The sequence below is a fragment of the Phyllobates terribilis genome, unplaced genomic scaffold, assembly GCF_046119375.1.
Source record: "Phyllobates terribilis strain yellow unplaced genomic scaffold, ASM4611937v1 Scaffold_4__5_contigs__length_816908805, whole genome shotgun sequence".
NCBI lineage: Eukaryota > Metazoa > Chordata > Amphibia > Anura > Dendrobatidae > Phyllobates > Phyllobates terribilis.
Genome location: NW_027362764.1, coordinates 308376313 through 308400319, shown reverse-complemented (window position 1 = coordinate 308400319; position 24007 = coordinate 308376313). Strand labels below are relative to the sequence as shown.

Sequence of the window (24007 nt, the reverse complement as noted above, 5' to 3'; positions counted from 1 at the left end):
TTTTTATTGTTTTTTTTACTTTTTAGTCTGATCGCAATGCAGCACAAAAGCACTTCCCAACCAGGACGTACTAAGTACGTCTAAAGTCAGAAAGGGGTTAATGTCTGAAACCTTGGTCAAAGTTATCCGAGCACACAAATCTCCAAGTCTGCATTAACTTTTGCATCAGCCCATTTTCCTTTTCTGAATTTTTAAAATGTAAAAAATGACGCATATATTTATTTTCCCTAAAATACAAAGGAAATGTGTCATCTTTAAAGTTTAACTCTTTAAGAGATCATTTCATCTTCAACTTGCTCAACTGTTTACAACAGTAATTTTGGCTAGGGGTGGGTGCTTGAATACACATAGCATTGTGACCAATGTAGCATTGTGTCCATTGTGACCATAGCATTGTGTTGTGTGACCATCAGCTGATTAAATGACGTCACTGCAGGTCCAGCCAGTACACCGCCAGACGCCGAGGACAGAGGATGCTGCCGGGTGGAGACCGGGGGCCGCTGGAGAGGTGAATATAAGGTTTTTTATTTCTTTTTACTTTAAGTGCAGCATTTGAAGCAGAAATCTCCTCATAAGTTGATCACACAATATAAATCCAAGCCAGTTGCATGGAATTATATTGTGTGACCAACTTGTCAAGCCCTTTTCCAAGTGATGCTCAAAGTCGCTTGAAAAAAAACACATGCATAAACGCATGTAAAAACGCTGAAAAAAAAGCATGTAAATTCCGCATGCGTTTTTTTCTGCCAAGGAGATGCAGAAATTCTCAGGAAATTTCTGCTTCAAATCTGCATCGTGGGCACATAGCCTTATTGTTATGTTTTTGTAGTGCTTTTACTTTTTGCTGTTTTCCAGTTTGTTCTACATTGCATTTGATGGAAAGGCAAGAAATCCATGTCTTTTAATTAAAATTATCAAAGAAAGTATAGTGCCAGGAATGGATTTTTTTTAACACTTTTATTACAGCATTAGTAGTGTATCTGAGGGTATGTGCACACGATCTGGACAAGCAGCGCTTTGGATGCAGCATACTTTATGCCGCGTCCAATTGAATGCAGGTGAATCCGCACGTGTTCACTGAACCATGCGTATTCACCGCATCCTATGCATTGCACTGAAGTAATTTCTCTTGCGTAAACTTGCGACTCTGCAAGTAAAATTTGTATGGTGCGGTCTTGAAAGACGCACCGCATGTCCGTGTCCACGGGTGATCTGCAGGCACAGATGAACGCATAGTGGACATGGGATTTATGCAAAATCCCATCCACTATGCTGTAACATCTGGCCGCTGCGGGTTTGACGTTGTATGAGCACGCAGCGGCTCCTGATCGTGTGCACGTACCTCAACCGACAACTTTCCACTATCATCACTGGGACTTCGTATCAGCCAGTGTTGTGTTTTGTCACTCAAGGGCTGTCACCCCAATTTTTTATTTTTACCATGTGCTTAAGAAATAATAGGCAGGTAATTGCTAACTACCTGCCTGTTGTACCTGGCGCCAATCTCTGCCAGTACAGAGTAGTCACTGACAGCTCCAGCCGGTGATTGAGTAGTTTCTAGTGGTCACATCGACAGAGCAGAGGCTTTTCTTCTACTTTGCTCTGTTGACGGGGCGTGACTGCCGACGTCAAGCTGATTGACAGCCATCTCTTCACTGCCAGTCATGTCCCATCAACAGAGCTGAGTGGAAAAGAAACAGCTGCTCTGTTGACATGGCACAGCTGAATTGCAGGCAGAAGCAGTAGATGAGTGCTCTAAGCCAATGCCAAGTGTTACAAAAGACAATGCTTTTAATAAAGTAACAAAACTCTACCTACACCATCCCCCTTTGAGCATTTTATTAAAGTACTAGATCCCAGGTTGGTCCAACGTAGTCCATATAATGATAAGAAAAGATCCTAATTAAAAAACGGTAATGGGATTTTACAGAGCCCATGACAGCACCACCTGAAAGAGGGTATCCACCCACCAAGGACAGGAACCTACTGAATAAAAAGGCGGTACCTCTCCTCCGCATCAGTTTTAGTTTCAGAGCATGAGAGGGCGTCCGAAAAATATGACACAACTACCACCAAAACATTTCTTTGTAAAACACCCATAGTAGTGCACACCATAAGTGATAAAGGGGAGGGAATTAATAGGGTGCTGTCATGGGCTCTGTAAAATCTCGTTACCGGTAAGTAACTAGGATCTTTTCCCCTTCTCCCATGACAGCACCACCTGAGAGATTTAGAGAGATCAGACACCAGAGGGAGGGATCACCGCTTGCAACACCTTCCTCCCAAAGGACAGATCAGTAGAAGAGGAAAGGTCAAGACAGTAATGCTTGTAGAATGTAGAGGGAGAAGACCAAGTTGCCACCTTACATATGATGTCGATGGGCACATCTGCCTTCTCAGCCCAGGAAGCAGCTACGGCCCTGGTGGAGTGGGCCTTCAGGTTCTCTGGAACAGGCAAATTGCTGGAGGAGCACGCTAACCCAATGGTGTCCCTGACCCATCTAGCTATGGTCCCCCTCGTAACCTTAAGCCCTTTCCAAGCCCCCTGGAATGAGATGAATAAAGCGTCACTCTTCCTCCAGGCCTTCGTCACCTCCAAGTACAGGACTAATACCCGCTTAACATCTAGAGTGTGAAGCCTTTGTTCCTCCAAATTTCTAGGGTCAGGATAGAAGGAAGGGAGAGTAATTACTTGTGTCCTGTGAAATTTGGAGACTACTTTTGGCAGATAGCCTAAGACCAGACCCGGCCTGTGTGCCCACGATGCGTTTTTAATGCGTTTCCGCAGCGTTTTTGCAGCTGCGGAAACGCATTAAAAACGCATGGTAGAAGGGCAGCAATGTTCCCCAATGATAACCCGCATGTGCTGTGCACATGCTGCGGAAATTTCCGCTGCGGAAAAAAACGCAGCACTACCAATTATTTTGCGGAAGCGCTGCGTTTTCGCCGCCATTGACTTGCATTAGAACGCACCAATTCCGCAAGACTGCATCTGTACATGCGTAATTGGCGCGTTCTAATGTGCGGATGGTACCCGAGTGTGGAGAAGAGAAGACTCTCCTCCACACCCAGGTACCATAGAAACTGTAAAAACAAGAATAAAATAAAAAATAAAGATTATATTCACCTTCCGACGGCCCCCGGTCTCCTTCCCTGTGCTTGCGGTCAGGACTGAAGGACCTGCGGTGATGTCACAGTCATGTGACGGCAGGTCTTTCAGTGCAGTGTCCCGCAATCAGCTGGCAGCTAGGAAGGAGAGCAGCAACACACGCCGGGCCATCAGAAGGTAAGTATAGGTTTATTTTTTTATTTTTAACCATTCGCTCGGGTCACACTATATAAATCCATGCTGTTTGCATGGATTTATATAGTGTGACCTAGTTGACAAGCACTGTCCAAGTGATGCTAAAATCGCTTTTAAAGCGCTTGTCAATCCGCATGCGTTTTTTCTGCCAGGGAGATGCAGAAATTTTCTGCTTCATTTCTGCATCGTGGGCACATAGCCTTAGAGTTACTCTCTCCGTTGAGACCTGCGTGAACGAATGTTTTACTGATAGTGCGTGCAGATCACTAACCCTACGGGCAGACGTTAAAGCTACCAGCATGACTGTCTCTGAAACCTTCTCTAAGGGCTCAAAGGGAGGTTTTGTTAGTGCTTCCAGAACGAGATTAAGGTCCCATGGAGGAATCCTTGGAGTAGGAATTGCAAGCTTTAACGAATCTAGCGATCCATTTACTTGCTGCCAAGTCACAATTATACAGTGCCCCCAGAGCTGATACTTGCACCTTAAGAGTACTGGTGGCTAACCCCATGATTAAGTCATTCTGAAGGAAATACAGGATGACCCCAATAGGAACCCTACCTTTAGCGGACTGCCCTGAGGTAGATAGAAATTTAGCCCAAGTTCTCCCATAGATCCTAGTAGTTATCGGTTTTCTACTTGCCAGTAGAGGGGCGACTAAACTAGGGGAAAACCCTTTTTGTGTTAGTAGTGACCTTTCAAAATCCAGGCCGTCAAATGCTGGCCCGATCTCTGGGGATGGAAGACTGGGCCCTGCCTGAGGAGATCTGGGTTGTCTGGAAGGACTCATGGTTCTGATTGGGACATCCACTTCAAAACGGGGCGATCAATATAACCCTCACCTGTTATTCTCAGTCGTTCCTCAGGATAGTAGGAATCAGTATTAGAGGGGGAAATGCATATGCCAGGGTAAAGTTCCAGGGAATTGGAAGCGCGTCTACAGCAAAAAGGCTTCTCCTTTGGATTTAAGGAGCAAAAGACTTAGGTTTTCCGATTGCGTTTGTTCGCAAACAGATCTATCTGAAGTTGCCCCCATCGGCAGGCAATCTGCTGGAATATCGCTAGATTCAATTACCATTCCCCTTGTTTCAAAATGTGACGACTTAGAAAATCGGCTCTTGCGTTCTCTTCTCCTCTTATATGCAGCGCCGAGAGTGTGAATAGATAATTCTGCGCAAAATGAAGGATCTGGTCTGTCACTAACATCAGAGGAAGGGATCTTGTTCCCCACCTGACGATTGATATAGGCGACTGTTCGGTTGTCCGACATTATCCCGATGTGTGGACCTTGAAGTTGAGAACTGAACTCTACTACTGCGTTTCTGACTGCCAACAGCTTCCTCATGTTGGAAGAGCTGAGTTGTTTGACCAGAGTCCCTGTATTGAATGGTCTCTCAGGTGATATCCCCAGACTTCTGCACTTGCATCTGTTGTAATCGTATCTGTTACCTGGAATGACCAAGGAACCCCCAGAGATAGATTCACTGGATTCATCCACCAATCCAGCGAGATGACTACCAAACTCGAAAGAGATATTCTTCTTTCCAGGTGACCTCTGAGCTCTTTGTCTGTTGTCAGGATCTCCTGCTGTAGACGTCTGGAATGAAACTGGGCCCACTGTACTGCTGGGATACAGAATGTCATAGTACCCAGTAGAGACATTGCATTTCTCAGGATCATGGATGGATTGCCGATTACGCGTGAGATGAGGGAATTGATCTTCAATTTCTTGTCCTCTGGCAGAAGACAAGTCTGGTTCTCTGAGTCTAGAATGAGACCCAAAAAGGACTGAACCTTCCTTGGTTCTAGTTTCGATTTTCCTAAATTTAGGATCCATCCCAATCCATTTAGACGGCCCGTGACTTCCGCCAGAGACAGTGCACAGAGTTCTTTTGATCTGCCCACCACCAAAAAAATCGTCCAGGTAAGGGATGACTAGAATATCCTTCTCCCTTAGATGTGCCATGACTTCCAGGATAATCTTTGTGAAAACCCTCGGAGCCATGGAGATGCCAAAAGGTAAGAGCTGCAAACTGAAAATGCTTTATATGCTTGTTGATATGTACAGCTACCTTCAGATACTGTTGGTATCCAGGAAAGATTGGGAAGTGGTAGTAGGCGTCCTTCAATTCGAGGACGCACATATAACGCCCTGGGAACAACATCTTTATGGCCGATCTTATAGACTCCATCTTGAATGGTCTGTAAGTTAAATGGTCGTTCAGATTTTTCAAGTTGACAATGGTTCTGAAGGAGCCATCCGGTTTCTTTATTAGTATTGGCGTTTCTATTAAAACCCCCTTCTCGACCAGAGTACTTCCTGCTATAGGGCCATTTGCTCTCTCAGGCCTCTGGGGGCTGAAATTCTGACGGTGTCTCTGGGAATGGTTTTGAATTCCAATTTCAGCCCCCTTCCGATTATCCCTAAAATCCAAGCGCTGAATGAGATCTTCTCCCAGGCGGGAAGGAAGTGGGACAACCTTCCTCCTACCTGGGGAGGTCCTTAGGGGCTTTTTTTTTTACTCTCGGAGGATGGACCCACAAATATGAAGCCTCTATTATTCGGCTTCTAATCTCTCCAACTACCTTGGTCTCTGGAAAATTTACTCCGATTATATTTCCTTTTCCGAAAGGAGGTCTTATAACGGGGAACAGATACATTAGGAAAACAGTGTTTCTTGTCTGCGGCCTTATCCAGGACGTCATCTAAGGCTTTTCCGAAAAGAAAGTCCCCTTCACATAGGATTGAGCAGAGTTTTTATTTAGACTGCACATCTCCTGGCCAGCTCTTGAGCCATAACGCCCTTCGGGCTGCATTGAAAAGGATGCTGACCTGGCAGCCAGCCTAACAATCTGCTGATGCATCCGCAAGAAATGCAGCCGCCCCCTGCATAAGAGGAAGACCCGACAGAATCTTATCCCAAGGGACGTTCCCTTTAACCTGGTCCTCTAATTGCTGCAGCCAGCTCATCATAGACCTGGCGGTACAGGTGGCCGCCACTGCCGGTTTCAGAGCCCCCACTGAGGACTCCCAGCTTTGTTTTAGAAAAGACTCAGCTTTTTTATCAAGCGGATCCTTGAGGGCCCCAAAATCCTCAAAAGGTAGGGTGGATCTCTTTGAGGATTTCGAGATGGCCAGGCCACATCAATTTTCGGGGTTTTGTCCCACTTAGCCGCATACTCCTCCTCAAAAGGGTACCTCCGCTTAGAAGAAGGCGGCAGCTGGCCCTTCCTATTGGCTTTTTCCATCCCCTATTTATAAGAGTTTTGATCCTCTCATTGACTGGGAATGTGCGTCTCTTCTTCTGATCCTGGCCCCCGAACACGATATCCTAAACCGTTCTGGGGGCCATGGCATCGGCAATACCCATGGTCGCTCTAATAGAATTGACTAGTCTCCTTGTATTGTCTACTGAAAAACATGGTCTACCCCCTCCATCATCATCCGATGATTCTGATGAAGATGATGTTGAGAGGTCAGAGGGGGAAAGGGATTCTTTTGCGATAAGGGATTCTACTGATTCTTCTGAGTCAGAGGTAACCCGTCTCTGATTTTCTTCTTACGTGAAGTCAAGTACTTTAACCCCTTAAGCCCCGAGGGTGGTTTGCACATTAATGACCAGGCCAATTTTTACAATTCTGACCACTGTCACTTTATGAGGTAATTACTCTGGAACGCTTCAAAGGATCCCCCTGATTCTGAGATTGTTTTTTCGTGACATATTGTACTTCATGATTGTGGAAAAATTTCTTCGATATTACTTGCGTTTATTTGTGAAAAAAAACGGAAATTTGGCGAAAATTTTGAAAATTTTGCAATTTTCAAAATATGAATTTTTAAGCCCTGAAATCAGAGAGATATGTCACACAAAAGAGTTAATAAATAACATTTCCCACATGTCTACTTTACATCAGCACAATTTTGGAACCAAAATTTTTTTTTGTTAGGGAGCTATAAGGGTTAAAAGTTGACCAGCGATTTCTCATTTTTCCAACAAAATTTACAAAACCATTTTTTTAGGGACCACATCACATTTGAAGTCACTTTGAGAGGTCTTTATGACAGAAAATACCCAAAAGTGACACCATTCTAAAAACTGCACCCCTCAAGGTGCTCAAAACCACATTCATGAACTTTATTAACCCTTCAGGTGCTTCACAGGAATTTTTTGAATGTGGAAGAAAAAAATGAACATTTAACTTTTTTCACAAAAATGTTACTTTAGACCCAATTTTTTTATTTTCACAGGGGTAACAAGAAAAAATGGACCCCAAAATTTGTTGTGCAATTTCCCCTGGGCACGCAGATACCCAATATTTGGGGAAAAAACACTGTTTGGGCGCACGGCAGGGCTCGGAAGGGAAGGAGCGCCATTTGACTTTTTGATTGTAAAATTTGCTTGAATAATTAGCGGACGCCGTGTTGTGTTTGGAGAGCCCCTGTGTGCCCAAACTTTGGAGCTCCCCCACAAGTGACCCCATTTTGGAAACTAGACCCCCCAAGGCACCTTTCTAGATGCATAGTGAGCACTTGGAATCCCCAGGTGCTTCACAAATTGATTCGTAAAAATGAAAGTGAAAAAAACAAAACAAACACTTTTTCATTTTTATGAATCAATTTGTGAAGCACCTGGGGGTTCCAAGTGCTCACTATGCATCTAGATAGGTGCCTTGGGGGGGTCTAGTTTCCAAAATGGGGTCACTTGTGGGGGAGCTCCAATGTTTGGGCACACAGGGACTCTCCAAATGCAACATGATATCCGCTAACAAAATGTCGGCTCAAATTGTTAGCGGACACCATGTTGCATTTGGAGAGCCCCTGTGTGCCCAAACTTTGGAGCTCCCCCACAAGTGACCCCATTTTGGAAACTAGACCCCCCAAGGCACCTATCTAGATGCATAGTGAGCACTTGGAACCCCCAGGTGCTTCACAAATTGATTCGTAAAAATGAAAAAGTGTTGTTTTTTTTTCACTTTTTCATTTTTACGAATCAATTTGTGAAGCATCTGGGGGTTCCAAGTGCTCACTATGCATCTAGATAGGTGCCTTGGGGGGTCTAGTTTCCAAAATGGGGTCACTTGTGGGGGAGCTCCAATGTTTGGGCACACAGGGGCTCTCCAAACGCAACATGGCGTCCACTAACAATTTGAGCCGATTTTCCATTCAATTAGTTAGCGGACACCATGTCGCGTTTGGAGAGCCCGTGATGTGCCTAAACAGTGGAGCTCCCCCACAAGTGTCCCCATTTTGGAAACTATACCCCTCAAGGATTTTATTAAGGTGTATAGTGAACATTTTGAACCCAGAGGTACGGCCACAGAATTTGTTTACATTAGGTCATCATATTGAATAAGTTGTCATTATTCTTGAGCGCAAGTGCTCGCTACTTGAGTTTGCATCGGGTACTCAGGTATGCACCATGTACAGCGTGTGCTCGAGTGACATGCTCGAGTCCCTGCTCCGCATGTTTCACGGTTATTAGACACCCAAAAAAAAAACATGCGGGGATCGCTCGTGCATGGCAGGCAATCCCTGTAAAGTTTTTTTGGCCGCGAAGCATATGGGGCAGAGACTCGAGCATGTCACTCAAATACCCATGATACTCCATGCATACCAGAGCACCCGATGCAAACTCAAGTAGCGAGCACTTGCGCTCAACACTAGTCGCCATATCGTCATCTTTTTTTCTTACTTTTGAAAAAAATCCCAACCCCAGCCCTAGCCCCAGCACAACCCTAGCGCCAGCACAACCCTAGCGCCAGCACAACCCTAGCGCCAGCACAACCCTAGCCCCAGCACAACCCTAGCCCAAGAGTTTATTTTTGACGCCGTTCCTTGTGCGGTATAAGTGATTAGACGACTTTATTCTTCAGGTCGGTGTGATTACAGCAATGCCAGAATCATATGGGGCTTTTATGACTGACAGCTGTGTCACACTAAAAGACGCATTTTTTGGAAAATCTAGTTTTTGCATCGCCATATTTTGAGAGCTATAATTTTTCCAGATTTTGGCAGACAGTCATGTGACGGCTCGTTTTTTGCGGGATGACTTGACGTTGTTATTGGTGCCATTTTCAGATCGCTTTCTATTCCGATTTTTGGAAGGCAGAATAAACAAAAACCAACAATTCAGGAATTTTTTTTTTTTTTTATTCTGTTCCGCGTGTGGTAAAATTGATGAGGTAGCTTTATTCTTTGGGTCAGTACGTTTACAGCGGTACCACATTTGTATCATTTTTCTATGTTTTGGCGCTTATACACAATAAAAGCTATTTTATAGAAAAAAATATTTTTTAGCATCGCTTTATTCTGAGAGCTATAACTTTTATATTTTTCGGCTGATGGAGCTGTATGGCGGCTTGTTTTTTGCAGGACGAGATGACGTTTTCAGGGGTACCATTTTTATTTATATGCGTCTTTTTGATCGCGTGTTATTCCACTTTTTGTTTGGCGGTATGGTGATAAAGCATTGTTTTTGCTTCGGTTTTTTTTTTTTTTTTTTTTACCGTGTTCACTGAAGGGGTTAACTAGTGGGGCAGTTTTATAGGTCAGGTTGTTCCGGACGCGGCGATACCAAATATGTGTACTTTTATTGTTTTTTTTTGTTTGTTTTTTTTTATAATAATATTTATTGATGGGTACATTATATTTTTATTTTTGGTGGATTATTTTTTTTATTTTTTTTTTTATATTTGTGCAATTTTTTATTTTTTTTTTTCCCCACTTTCAGACAGTTTATAGACTTTATTACTTTGTCCCACTCTGGGACTTTCACTTTTTTTTCTCTGATCGCCTGCATGGCACAGGAATGCAGCACCATCCCTATGCCATGCAGGCTATCAGCGGTGCACAGTGTGAAGATTGTTTGGAGATGCACTGCGCATGTCCAAACAATCTTCCTGCTGTCTGGTGACCCGGATGTTGTCATGACGACATCGGGTCGTCATGGCAACACCCGGGAAGCCTTTGCAGACTGCGCTGGAAGCCGGAAGAGGAGGTGAGTATCGGCGATCACCTCCCCTTGCCCCCGCAATCGACTTCGATCGCAGCATCGCAGGGGTTAATGTGCTGGGAGCGGTGCAAGACCGCTCCCTGCACATAGTACCGGGTGTCAGCTGTGACAATCAGCTGACACCAGGCGGCGATCGCGCCCGCACAGCCTGTGTGCGCGCGCGATCGCGATGACGTACTAATACGGGTCTGGCTCTTAAGTCCCAGGGCACAGACGCGTATTAGTACGTCAGATGTTATTAAGGGGTTAAGGAATCCCTAACTTCCATCTGGATTAAGGTATTACGGTCCATAGAGAAGCTAGGGGACTCCTCTGCTATAGTCTTCTGGATAAAAGCTGAGCAAAAAGTTCTTACTGTAGGAGCTGGGAAGGCTAACTCTACATAATGCACACTCCTTATTGTTGTTCTTAGAACTACTCTTTTTAGGTTCCTACCAAAGACAGAAAGAAACGAAAAAAGATAAAACAGAAGAGCACATTACTAAGGTGAACTTTCACGAAGATCACTCACCACACTGCCGTTCAGACTAGGGTACCGGAGACAGTGGTTGCCATTCGCATGAACGATCCCATCTGGCAGAGGTGGACTCGCGAGCCGATTTTTTCTGACCTGTTCTGCCAGAACTCGTACTGCTCCCACTACTGTGGCTCTGATGATGGGAAGACTCCTGGCGTTGCTGGATAGGTTGTTTTACATGCTGCTTGAGCTGCTTACGTTGCTTAGGTGGCTGTGGCTGCTGCTGTTCTTCCTGCGGCTGCCCAGGTGACTGCGGCTCCTCACTCATAAATGAAGGGGATGCAGACACCGCCATCTTGTCAGCTTCCCATCTCTATAAAATAAATGGAGGCTCCAGCCCCTTTGGCCCCCTTTCCGGGCGGCAGCGTGCTCTCTCTTTCTCTCTTCCATTTTCCTTTTTTTTTTTTTTCTTTTTAATTATTATATCCCACCAGCTGGCACGTTTTGCCGCAAGATCCCTCCTGCGCGTGAGCAGACCCAGCGGCTTCAGCCGCGCCCAGCCACGGACCTCCGTGCGTGCGCAGCCCAGGCCGCAGGACCCGGTGCACGCGGGAGAGGCCCCCGAAAGGTGCCCCCCCCGCACGCAGACCCAGGCGCCAGCAAGATGGGGCTGAATACAGAGGGCCCATCTGCTGCTTCTTCGCGGCCTTCAGGACGCATCGATCCCGGGAGCCCACGATCAGGTATGCAAGGCACCACCTAGAGAGGCTCCCATCAAGGACAGGAACCAAAACTGATGCGGGAGAGAGGTACCGCCTTTTTATTCAGTAGGTTCCTGTCCTTGGTGGGCGGATACTCTCTCTCAGGTGGTGCTGTCATGGGAGAAGGGGAAAAATGAAAAATATCTGATATTTTGTGTCATATGCTTTATCTTAATATACACAGCGCGGTCCTCCTGTTTACTGCAGACTTTAGCCTTTCTTATTTCGATAGTAAATGGATGGTGAGCCCTGTGATCTCCAGTCAGACACTGGCGCTTGCTTGCCCATAATTCAAGCCGAGGCCCTGCATGTGGTCAGACATTGAAGGAGCACAGTAGTGGAGTTCTTTAAAAGCAGTTCAGCTGTAATGAGCAGAGTTGGGGCAGGACAGGGTGTCGCTGCTCACCGCCTGTCAAATTCTGCAAAGTGGTGGATCCCCACACACACCCATCAGAAATGCTACTCTAATCCTTGAGTGGAATAACATTTCAGGTAAGATGTACACCACTGAGAAAATGTGCCAAATTAATTATGCAGTGTGCACCTTTTGATCAATTAGGCGAATAATACTCCAGCAAGACCTTCATTAAGACCAATGCGCACAAGTCCTGTCCAGGGGAGGAAGTAAAAGAGTATACAGACAGGACAGCATGGGATCTCAAATTATTTTTGTGAGGAAAAACATTTCACTCGCTGTTTTTAAAGGGGTACTCCGGGTAGATAAACTACCCTAATGCTCATACCTTCATAGACTATTAGGATAACATTAATAGTGCCATTTTCCATCCTCACACTTGTAATTCTGTGATGCTGGGGCTGCTCCCCCTCCCTTATGGGAGGTTATTTCACACATCAGGGGCCGTGGACTGCTCCCCGCTGCTAGGAGCAGCAAGACCCCTGATAATATCTCATTTTGTGCAGTCCTAGATCATGGAGCAGTCCACGCTCCCTTATCTAGAACTGAATACAAGCAGATATCAGGGAACTGGCAGTTGTTAGCAGCTGGGAGCAGGCCACAGAATACTGGGCCCCCATATAATGCTCCCTCCTGGATCCTGGGCCCCCATATAATGCTCCCTCCTGGATCCTAGGCCCCCATATAATGCTCCCTCCTGGATCCTAGGCCCCCATATAATGCTCCATCCTGGATCCTGGGCCCCCATATAATGCTCCATCCTGGATCCTGGGCCCCCATATAATGCTCCATCCTGGATCCTGGGCCCCCATATAATGCTCCATCCTGGATCCTGGGCCCCCATATAATGCTCCATCCTGGATCCTGGGCCCCCATATAATGCTCCATCCTGGATCCTGGGCCCCCATATAATGCTCCATCCTGGATCCTGGGCCCCCATATAATGCTCCATCCTGGATCCTGGGCCTCCATATAATGCTCCATCCTGGATCCTGGGCCCCATATAATGCTCCATCCTGGATACTGGGCCCCCATATAATGCTCCATCCTGGATACTGGGCCCCCATATAATGCTCCTTCCTGGATACTGGGCCCCATATAACACTCCATCCTGTATGGGCCCCATATATTGCTAGGATGCAAGCCGGGAGACAGAGCTCTTGTGAAAATTGCAGCTATGAGACTGTTCTATTAAAACATAACCTTCTGATGTGCCCACAAACAGCGTGGGTGAAACGTGTTGAGATGTAATAAATCTATGAACACTAGGCAGGGAATGTGTAATAAGAGAATCCTGGTTCATTAGCAGCAGTGATGATTGCTGTGGCTAACAGAGTGCAGTAAGCTTTGAGGCTGTGTGTCCACGATGCGTTTTTTAAGCGTTTCCGCAGCGGCAAAAACGCTGCAGAAACGCTTTAAAAACACATGGTAGAAGGCCTGTCATGTTCCCCAATGAACATGCTGCGGAAATTTCCGCTGCGGGTTATCATTGCGGAAAAAAAAGCAGCGCTACCAATTGTTTTGCGGAAGCGCTGCGTTTTCGCCGCCATTGACTTTCATTGGAACGCTTGGATTCTGCATCACTGGATCTGTACATGCGGAATCCAAGCATTTCAATGTGCGCATGGTACCCGAGTGTGGAGGACAGGAGACTCTCCTCCGGACCTGGGTACCACAGAACCTGTGAAAAACAAGAATAAAATAAAAAAATCAATATGATATTTACCTTCTGATGGCCCCCGGTCTCCTTGTCTTCACTTGCCGGCAGATCGAGGTGAACTGAAGGACCTGCGCTGACATCAGTCATGTGACGGCAGGTCCTTCAGTGTAGTGTACCGCGAGCTGCCGGCAAGCCAGGACAGGGCGAAGCAAGACTCCGGGAGCCATCGGAAGTTAAGTATAGATTTATGTTTTTTATTTTTTAACATTCTTTAAAGGTCACAGTATATAAATCCATGCCGTTTGGATGGATTTATATAGTGTGACCAAGTTGACAAGCACTTTCCAAGTGATGCTAAAATCGCTTGGAAAGCGCTTGTCAACCCGCATGCGGAAATGCATGTGAAGAACACTTCACATCCGCTTGTCCCTGGCAGGAAAAATGCATGTACAATCCGCATGCGTTTTTTCTGTCAGGGAGATGTAGAAACGCTCAGGAAAAAATCCTGAGCATTTCTGCATCGTGGGCACATAGCCTGAATATACAATCATGCTAAGTGCCCACAATGCAGAAATGCAGCAGATTTTTTCTACATCTCCCTGGCAGGAAAAAAGCATGCGGATTTTACATCCATTTTTCCTGCCAGGTAGAAGCGTTTGTCAAGTGTTTTTCACATGCATTTCCGCATGCGGGTTGACAAGCGCTTTCCAAGCGATTTTAGCATCACTTGGAAAAGTGCTTGACAACTTGGTCACACTATATAAATCCATGAAACCGGCATGGATTTATATAGTGTGACCAAGTTAATAGTTAAAAAAAAAGAATAAAAATGGTAAAAAATAAAAGATAAACATTATACTTACCTTCCTATGTCCCGCGGTCTTTTCTCCGCTGCCTCCGGTCTCTTGTACGGCTCGCGATGGTCTAAAAGGACCTGCGGTGACATAATTTAGTCATGTGACAGGTCATGCGACCGCTAACGTCTGTGGTCGCGTGACCCGTCACATGACTAAATGATGTCACCGCAGGTCCTTTTAGACCATCACGAGTCGTACAAGAGACCGGAGGCATCATACAGGAGACCGGGGGACATAGGAAGGTAAGTATAATGTTTATTTTTTATTTTAAATTCTTTTTTTTTTAACAGGTACTATGGTACCCGGCTCTGGAGGAGAGTCTCCTCTTCTCCAGACCCGGGTACCATCCGCACATTTAATCGCTTAATATCCGCATGTGCACATGTAGTCATGCGGATATTAAGCGATGCAATGCAATCAATGGCGGCAATTACGCTGCGTGTCCACAAAATTAATGGATATGCTGCGTATTTTTCTGCAACGATAATCCGCAGCGGAAATTTCCGCAGGATGTGCACAGCACAAGCGGATTATCATTGGGGACAATGGGACACGTATTACCAAGTGTTTTTTAAGCGTTTTCGCTGCGGAAATTCCGTGGCAAAGACGCTTGAAAAACGCATAGTGGGCACGCAGCCTTACGGTGCTATTAAGGGACGGTGGAAATCTATGCAAGGTGACAGTAGTTACACTTACGATGTATTAGTCACTACATGAGTCACTAATATTATCAGCTGAATTATAGTTGGGAACAATGGATTAAATGACTGTAATAGGAGCGAGCACTTTATAATCACAATACAATACTGCATTATCTGTGTGAGGAGTGAGTGATTTAGTAAAAAGTTTATTATCCTCCTCTTCCTTAGATATGTCCCAAAGTAACCTATGAGTTGGAGCAATACAGGGCAAAGCGCAATAGTATATGACTACATTAAAAAAAAGATTAGGATGTTTAATAGATAGTATCCAGCAGATGATTATGCTGTACTAGATGGTGGCCCGATTCTAACGCATTGGGTATTCTAGAATATGTATGCGGCCGACCGGGCGCAATCAGCAGAGCGGTGTTTAAATTTGACGCCAAAATCGGTGATTGGTTGCAGCCGGCAACCGCAACCAATCAGCAAAGCGGTGTTTAAATTTGGCTCCTATATCGCTGATTGGTCACGGCCGGCGGTAGCGACTAATCAGCAGAGCGGGGTTTAAATTTGGCGCCAATAATGCTGATTAATCGCGACCAATCAGCAAAGCGGTGTTTAAATTTGGCTCCTATATCGCTGATTGGTCACGGCCGGCGGTAGCGACTAATCAGCAGAGCGGGGTTTAAATTTGGCGCCAATAATGCTGATTAATCGCGACCAATCAGCAAAGCGGTGTTTAAATTTGGCTCCTATATCGCTGATTGGTCACGGCCGGCGGTAGCGACTAATCAGCAGAGCGGGGTTTAAATTTGGCGCCAATAATGCTGATTAATCGCGACCAATCAGCAAAGCGGTGTTTAAATTTGGCGCCAATAATGCTGATTAGTCGCGGCCGGCAACCAATCAGCGAACCGTGTGAGTACTGGAGAGCGAGTTTAAATTTGGCGCCCAAATCGCTGATTGGTCGCAGCTGCCGGCCGCGACCAATCAGCATTGTATTAGTGAGGACCAGGGAGTGGCGCTGCCTGTGCGGGTACTTCCGCTGCGAGCAGCTGGGAGATGAGCGGCTGCTCCCCGGTCCTCCGTTCACTCTTGCCGTCGGGAGATCAGCGGTCGTAGCAGCTGATCTCCCGACGTTAGCCGCATGGAGGTCAGCGGCGCCGCCGGTCGGGGTAGTTCTGCTGCTAGCGCCGCTCATCTCCCGGCTGCATCGCCGCTGACCTCCGTCCGGCAGATGAGCCGCTAACGGCCGCCATCTTTTTTCTGAAATCCTGCGTCGCTGATTGGCCGCGGCCGGACCAATGAGCGACACGGGATTTCCTGGACAGACAGACGGGATAAGACAATTATATATATTAGATAAGATATCAAAGGGACATATTTAGGAAATTCAATTTAAGTGATGGTGCATTTTTTCACTTTAAGATCCAGGTGTAATTAAATTAATGAATAGACTGGATAAGACTGCTCTAAAAGTACAGTGGAATTTTATTTTAATTGTAAGAAAAATAAAGGTTATATTTTAAATATTATTTTGAGTCCACCCAAGTCAGTGATAAAATGCAATTTAGTGGACTCTAATATACGGAGTCTTGAGGTCCTCAATCAGTGAATTGCCCCATATATTGTATGGGACGCCAAGAAATCCCCGCCTATTAGCTTCATTTCCATATGAACAGTAATCCCTGCCGTCTGTGTAGCCTCGTGGAGCAGGAAACTTGTGCACAGGCGCTGGTGAGTCACCCTGTCTTCCCAGCGCCTGCGCACAAGTTTCCTGCTGCACAACGCTACACAGACGTCAGGAAGAAGAGCGCCGTCATTACAGGGGAAACTGCCCAGACGCGGGATCCGGCCGAGAACTGCACATCACAGGGCCTGTGACGTGCAGGGGAGGTGGGGTGAGTATGGAAACAAAGCTAGTAGGCGGCTATTTCTTGGCGTCCCCAGACGCGAAGCTTGCCAAAGCTAATTTAATAAAAAGCTATTACAAAGCAACCAAACCTCTAATACAAGGCATACAGGTAGGTATAGATTCACATTTCTATCACCTGTATGCCCATACAGGGCCGGTGTCAGAACCCGGGCAACTGCCAGTGCCCTGAGCAGGCGGGCACCCCGCCGGGCTATGGTCAGAGGAGAGCGGTGCCAGAGCCCACCCTTATCCCCTGCTTGCTCAGGGCCCCGGCAGCAGGATACTTACCTCTCCCCGTGCCTCCGCTGTCTTCTTGCTGTGCGCTCCCTGTGACGTCTTTCCACCGCGCCCTCCCCTGAGCAGTCACAGGGAGAGAAGAGCGGGACGAAGCCAGAGTCCAGACCTGAGCAGTGGCAGCAGTTGAGGAGGAGTGAAGCGAGTATTTGATTTTTTTTTATTTATTTTTTTAAATGTATGGAGGCATGGGGCATAATATGGGGGGGTGACATCCTGCACGGGGCATTATAAAGAGGGGGGGGGGGTGATATCCTGCACGGGGCATTTTAAAGCGAGAGGGGTGATATCCTGCATGGGGCATTTTAACCCCTTTGCCAAGCTGCAGACAAGTGTCCATCATTGGAGCAGTACGCAATGCAAGCTTTTGCTGATGCTTTGGAAGCTATCCCAATGTCACTTGCAGAGAACAGTGGTATGAACCCCATTCAAACCATGACTGAAGTACGTGCGAAACAACTGAAGGAGAATAACCCTGCACTTGGCATTGACTGTCTTCACAAGGGCACAAATGGTGAGCTTTAAGTACTACAGTCCAAATTTTAGAGAATTTATTAAAATGAGAAATTGTTATTGTGCTGATTCCTAAATAAAAAAATATTATGAAAAGGTCTTCACACACAGTGGGGCGCAGTGATTAGTGACAACTGACAAGTTATTTCAGTACATCTACTTTAATGGGAGAAAAAGCGCTGTACTTGTCTGCATCCACTAAGTTGTTTTCTTCTGCTTGTACTTTGCTACTTCTGACTGCAGCAATATCTATTTTAGTCTGATCCAGTCGATAGGTCATCAATCATTAGATCCCAGAAAATAAGTGATCATGGCCTTTTCAAAGGTTGTCAGAGAAGGGGTTTGTCAAGAGAGATGGGGAGTCAAGATGGGGTTAAGATGCTCCTCACACCCCTAAATTAATTCCTCAAGGGATGTAATTTCCAATATGGGATCGCTTTTGGGGTGGGGGCTCTCCAAATGCATCATGGAGTCTGCAGACAGTTACTGGCAAATTGACACTTAAATAATCAAAAGGCATTTGATGCTGTACCACATAACCGCCTTATACTGAAGCTACAGAAGTAAGGACTTGGACATCTATGCAGATTGGTAAGAAATTTGCTAAATGATGGGAAACAGTCATAAATGTTACGTTCTTTAAATGGGATATAATCAGCAGTGGGGTACCGCAGGGATCTATGCTAGGACCCATTCTTTTTAACCTCTTTATTTGTGACCTTGGGAAATGGATTGAGAGTAAAGTGTCAGTTTTTGTTGACACCAAACTATGTAGGATATTAAAATCTGATCTTGACGTTGCGATATTGTAGAACGATCTGGATAAGATGACTGAATGGGCAAACACTTGCCTGATGAGGTTTAATGTAGATAAATGTAGAGTAATGCACCTAGGACGGAGTAATCCTATTGCTGCATACACATTAAATGGGAGTATACGCGGCACTACAGAACAGGAGAAGGATTTGGGTATTCTGGTTACAAGTAAGCTGAGCAGCAGTACTCAATGTCAAGCAGCAGCCGCAAAAGCAAACAAGATTTTAGGATGTATACAAAGAGAAATAAAATCCTGCAATCCTAATGCACTGTTACCCCTTCTATAAATCACTGGTGAAGCCACATCTGGAATATTGAATCTAGTTTTGGGCTCCAAATTTTAAAAAGGATATTCAGAAGTTAGACCGTTCAAAGGCGGGCAGTTAGATTATTACACGGGATGAGAGGTTGAAAAAGTTGAGCTTGTTTAGTTTATAAAAAAGACGTCTCAGAGGAGATCTCATTTACATGTATAAATATATGTGTGGTCAGTACAAAGGACTAGCACATGACTTATTCCTTCCAAAGACTACACTAAGGACCAGAGGGCACTCATTACGGATGTAAGAAAGTCAACTCCGACACCTAAACAGGAAAGGGTTCTTTACAGTCAGATTGTGGAATGCCCTACCACAAAAAGTAGTGATGGCAGATGCTAGAACAGCTTTCAAAAAAAGGCTGGATAATTTACTCAATTAACTGTAACCCACAATGTTATGTTTAATTAGACAAAATGTGCAATTGCTGGAGGAAGGTTGAACTGGATGGACCTAGGTCTTTATTCAACCTACATTACTATGAACTTAAAGCCTGTGCCGTAATTGTACACACAAGGCTGTAACCCCCGGTTCAGTGAGGGCTCCGGCGCTGAGCCCACACTGAACCGGGCACATGTCAGCTGATTATTACAGCTGACATGTGCCGCAACAGCCGTGAGGGGAATGGCGATCCACCCGCGGCTGTTAACATGTTAAATGCCGCTGTCAATCTCTGACAGCGGCATTTAACTTGCGTAAAATGGATGCGCGTCACTTACCCCGCCCATCGGTGAACAAGTCACATGATCGCAGGTCACCGATGGGTGGGCATGACAACCCTGGGTCTGCAGCAGACTCCAGTGGTTGTCATGAGCTGGTCGCTATGAGCGCCACCTAGTGGTCGGCGCTCATAGCACAGGTCCATTTCTGCTACACAGAGGTGATCTGCTGATCATCTCTGTGTAGCAGAGGCGATCAGACAAGTGCTGCTTCTAGTCTCCTATGGAGACTATAGAAGCAAGAAGTGAAAAAAAAAAATGTTTAAAAATATTAAAAACAATTAAAAAAATATAAAAGTTTAAATCACCCCCCTTTCGCACCAATCAAACTAAATAAAAAAAACAAACATATACACATATTTGGTATCGCCGCGTTCAGAATCGCCCGATCAATATAAAAACGAATTAATCCGATCGGTAAACGGCGTAACGAGAAAAAATTCTAAACCCCAGAATTTTTTTGGTCGCCGCAAAATAGCACAAAAATGCAATAACGGGCGATCAAAACATCGGATCTACCCCAAAATGGTATCAATAAAAACTTAAGCTCGGCGCGCAAAAAATAAGCTCTCACCCAGCCCCAGAAAAAAGGCGTTTTTTTTAGTAAACTTTGGATTTTTTTTTCGCTACTTAAATAAAAAAAAAACTATACATGTTTGGTGTCTACGAACTCGTAATGACCTGGAGAATAATAATGGCAAGTCAGTTTTAGCATTCAGTGAACGTGGTAAAAAAAAATAAAAAACATCTGTAGTATTGCACTTTTTTTCTGCAATTTCACCGCACTTGGAATTTTTTTCCCGTACACGATATGGTAAAACTAGTAATGGCGTTGAAAAGTACAACTCATCCCGCAAAAAATAAGCCCTCACACGGCCATATTGACCAAAAAATAAAAAGGCTATGGCTCTGGGAACAAGGGGAGCAAAAAAACGAAAATGCAAAAACTGAAAATCCCAGGGTTGCGAAAGGGTTAAAGCAAGAGGGGTGATATCCTGCATGGGGCATTTTAAAGCGAGGGGGGGTGAAATCCTGCATGGGGCATTATATGAGGGCCAGTATACTGTGTGGAGCGATTTGCCGGTTTCTGAGCTTTTGTAGAATTTACAATAGCTATCGCTCATGTAATGTGAGAAGTGAAATCTTTGTCCTTGTACTAATATATATATATATATATATATATTTCTCTGTGGTATCTGTGCATCATGAATTGTGGTATGTGTTAAAGGGGCCTACTAAGACTTTTTCGCCCGGGGCCAAGAAAAACCTGGAGACGGCCCATATTAGCGGTCTGATAGGTAACAGGGGGTGACAGATTCCCTTTAAGAAAAAAAATTGCAGCACTGATTACTTTAGTCCACTTAAAACAGAATAATGCATGCAATAAAAGCACAGCACCCGTCCACCCTGAGGATAAGCACATGGAGCCAGTCACAGCACTATTTGTTTTTTAACACTGCTGTCTGAACCTGGCACCAGTAAACAAGGGAGCCTGGGCAAATCCTAATGCAACACTTGCAGATGGATGTCCCAGTGCAGACATTTTCCACCAATTCTTGTGATGTTTGTATATGAACAACTTGACAGTTTCCCATAGTGTGAACAGTCTGATCTTTGGTTTTCATCTTGGGGCCCTACAGGTGCAGAGAAAACTGCAACTCCCAGCATCCATGCAACTGTGCAGTCAGTGCATGTTGGCAGTTGTAGTTTCACAACCCCATATGGCAACACATTACTAGATTAGAGTAACATCATCTGTAGAAGGCTGGTTTAGGGAAGTCTCCTTTAACCCCAAACACCCCCTTAAAAAAGCCGAACGAGCTGCAGCAGCCGGTGGCGCCCGATAAGCAGAGTGCAGCCATAGCAAGAGCTTCATACAGCAAAACATTCTCGCCATACGGCAGCGCACTCCGACTCGGCCTGTACGGAGACCCGCCCGACTCATCCCGACTACCCCGGCACATCCCGACTCACTCAGCCCGGCACACCCCGCTCATACCGGCAGGTAGGTGACCAGCTTTGGTGTCCGTTCTCTCTTTAGGAGGGGAGGACATGACTTGCTTGCTTTCCCCAGCAGACCCTAAATCGATTCTCCGCCCAGCTCTCCTCTCCTCCTTCCCACTTCTTCCAGGCTTCTGACTGAAGCGCCCGCCCGCACAATGTTCCCCTCGTGTCTACGTGGCGCCACCGTCTCGCTTGTTTTTTTTTCTCCCTCATCAAGCTTTATTGAAAATAATCAGTAACACATAAAGTCCACACTTAGTTCGTGCACACTGTGGTCTGCTCGGTTCTGTTAGATTCAGTCTATTTTGTTTGATTTTTCTTAGGCAATGTGCACATTCAAGATTTGATTGCAGAAATTTTTGCAGCGTTTCTACATCAATTGGCAGGAAAAACACTGCGGAAAAAATGTGCATTTTGCCATGATTTTAATGCGTTTTTATGTCTTTTTGGACATCAATGAATGCTTTTTGGAGCTAAATAAAGATATTTGAAAAAAAGAAACGTGTGACATCGCTACAACCCTTGGATTACCATCAGACCTGGGGTGAGTATATTGGTTAATTTAAATGATTAAATAATATGTCTGTTGTATTTCAAATAAAGTGTTTACTGTGTGTTTATTTAAGTCTTTACTTTACTTTAATTAGCTTTTAGTAATGATAGGGTCTGATTGACATCCTGTCATCACCAAACAAAAGGGCTAGGTGTCAGCTAATCCCATACACCCAATCTGTAACGGGTCTGGGAGGTGGAACCTCTGAGCTACTATACAAAGGGGCAGTCCTTGTAAGGAAGCGGGTGGCTCCCAGGGAAGGCGGGCAGGTAGACACGGCACGTGACAGGAACAGTCTCTGGGTAGAAGGGCAGGAGGTCACGGCAAGTGACGGGAACAGTCTCTTGACAGGCGGGTGGTCACGGCAAGTGACAGCAGGGTAAGAGTCTCTAGACAGGCAGCTGGTCACGGCAAGTGACAGCAAGGTAAGAGTCTCTAGACAGGCAGGTGGTCACGGCAAGTGACGGCAGAGCCTCCAGGTAAGCTAGCAGGTGGGTAGCAGGTGAGCGCTCCCAGGTGAGCGGGTAAGAGTCTCTCGGCTGGCTGGCAGGTGGTCACGGCAAGTGACGGCAGAGCCTCCAGGTAGGCTAACTGGCGGGTAGCAGGTGAGCGCTCCCAGGTGAGCGGGTAAGAGTCTCTCGGCTGGCTGGCAGGTGGTCTCAGGCAGGTGCTTCCTGAACCGCTGGCGGACTGGTCCATAGACTGGCGGATGCAGGTAGATAGACTGTCGGACCGCAGGAATGCAAGCAGGTAGACAGAGCTGGAAAGCAGACTGGCAACGGGACCTGAGGGCTGAAGCAGAGGTGAAAGGCTTTGCAACAACTTTGCTCAGACACCTCCATTTTGGAGGAGGTGCCTTATATATGGGAGCTCCACCGGCAATTGGCCGGGGACTCCTTAGGACGGCGCGCGCGGCCCCTTTAAGAGAGAGGGAGCGCGCGCCCTAAGCACAGTGCCCGGGAAGCGGCGAGCGCTGGGAAGAGGACGCCGAGGACGGAGCAGGGAGGTGAGAGGAACGGCGTCTCTGCTTAGCAGGAGGCAGGGATGCCGACGCTACAGTACCCCCCCCCCCCCCTTTAGGCCCCCCCTTTTTTAGGCCGGAGAGAAATTTATCAAGGATGAGCGGGGCATGGATGTTCTCCCAGGGCTCCCACGTTCTCTCCTCAGGATCAAACCCCTTCCAATCCATTAGAAAAAAGGTCTTTCCTCTTACCTTTTTGGTGGCCAGAATGCTCTCTACCTCAAACTCGTCTTCAGCGGAAACCAGAGCAGGAGGCGTACCTGTAGACTTGGAAAAAGAGTTAAGTATCACGGGTTTGAGGAGAGATACATGGAAGGAGTTAGGGATCCGCAAGTTGGCCGGGAGATTCAATTTATAGGCCACCGGGTTGATTTGTTTGATAACTTCCAGTGGGCCGATGAACCGAGGCCCTAACTTGTAGGAAGGAATCTTGAGCCGGACATACTTGGACGAGAGCCAGACTTTATCTCCAGGACGGAATTGGGGCGGATCCAGACGTCTTTTGTCAGCCTGTTTTTTCATCCGCTCGGAGGACTGAAGAAATGCGTATCTGGTACTCTCCCAAACGGAGGAGAATTCGCTAGCAAGAGATTCCGCGGCCGGATTATCCACCGAGGCGGGGACGGGATCCGAGGATGTTGACCGTAGACAATAAAAAACGGGGATTTGGAGGAAGACTCGCTCTCGTGATTATTATAGGAAAATTCGGCCCACGGTAAACGATCCACCCAGTCGGAATGGTGGGCATT

At 46.1% G+C, this 24007-nt stretch overlaps 1 protein-coding gene across 1 annotated transcript in view; it reads right to left on the bottom strand.

The window, feature by feature from the left end:
• The window catches only part of DAP (death associated protein), a 126372-nt gene extending 104473 nt beyond the window's left edge, over positions 1–21899 (bottom strand). Inside the window, exon 1 of the mRNA XM_073678360.1 lies at positions 21680–21899. Coding sequence (XP_073534461.1) covers positions 21680–21734 — 55 coding nt within the window. The 5' untranslated portion in view covers positions 21735–21899. The remainder of the gene's footprint in view (positions 1–21679) is intronic.
• Between the last annotated feature and the right edge of the window lie 2108 nt (positions 21900–24007).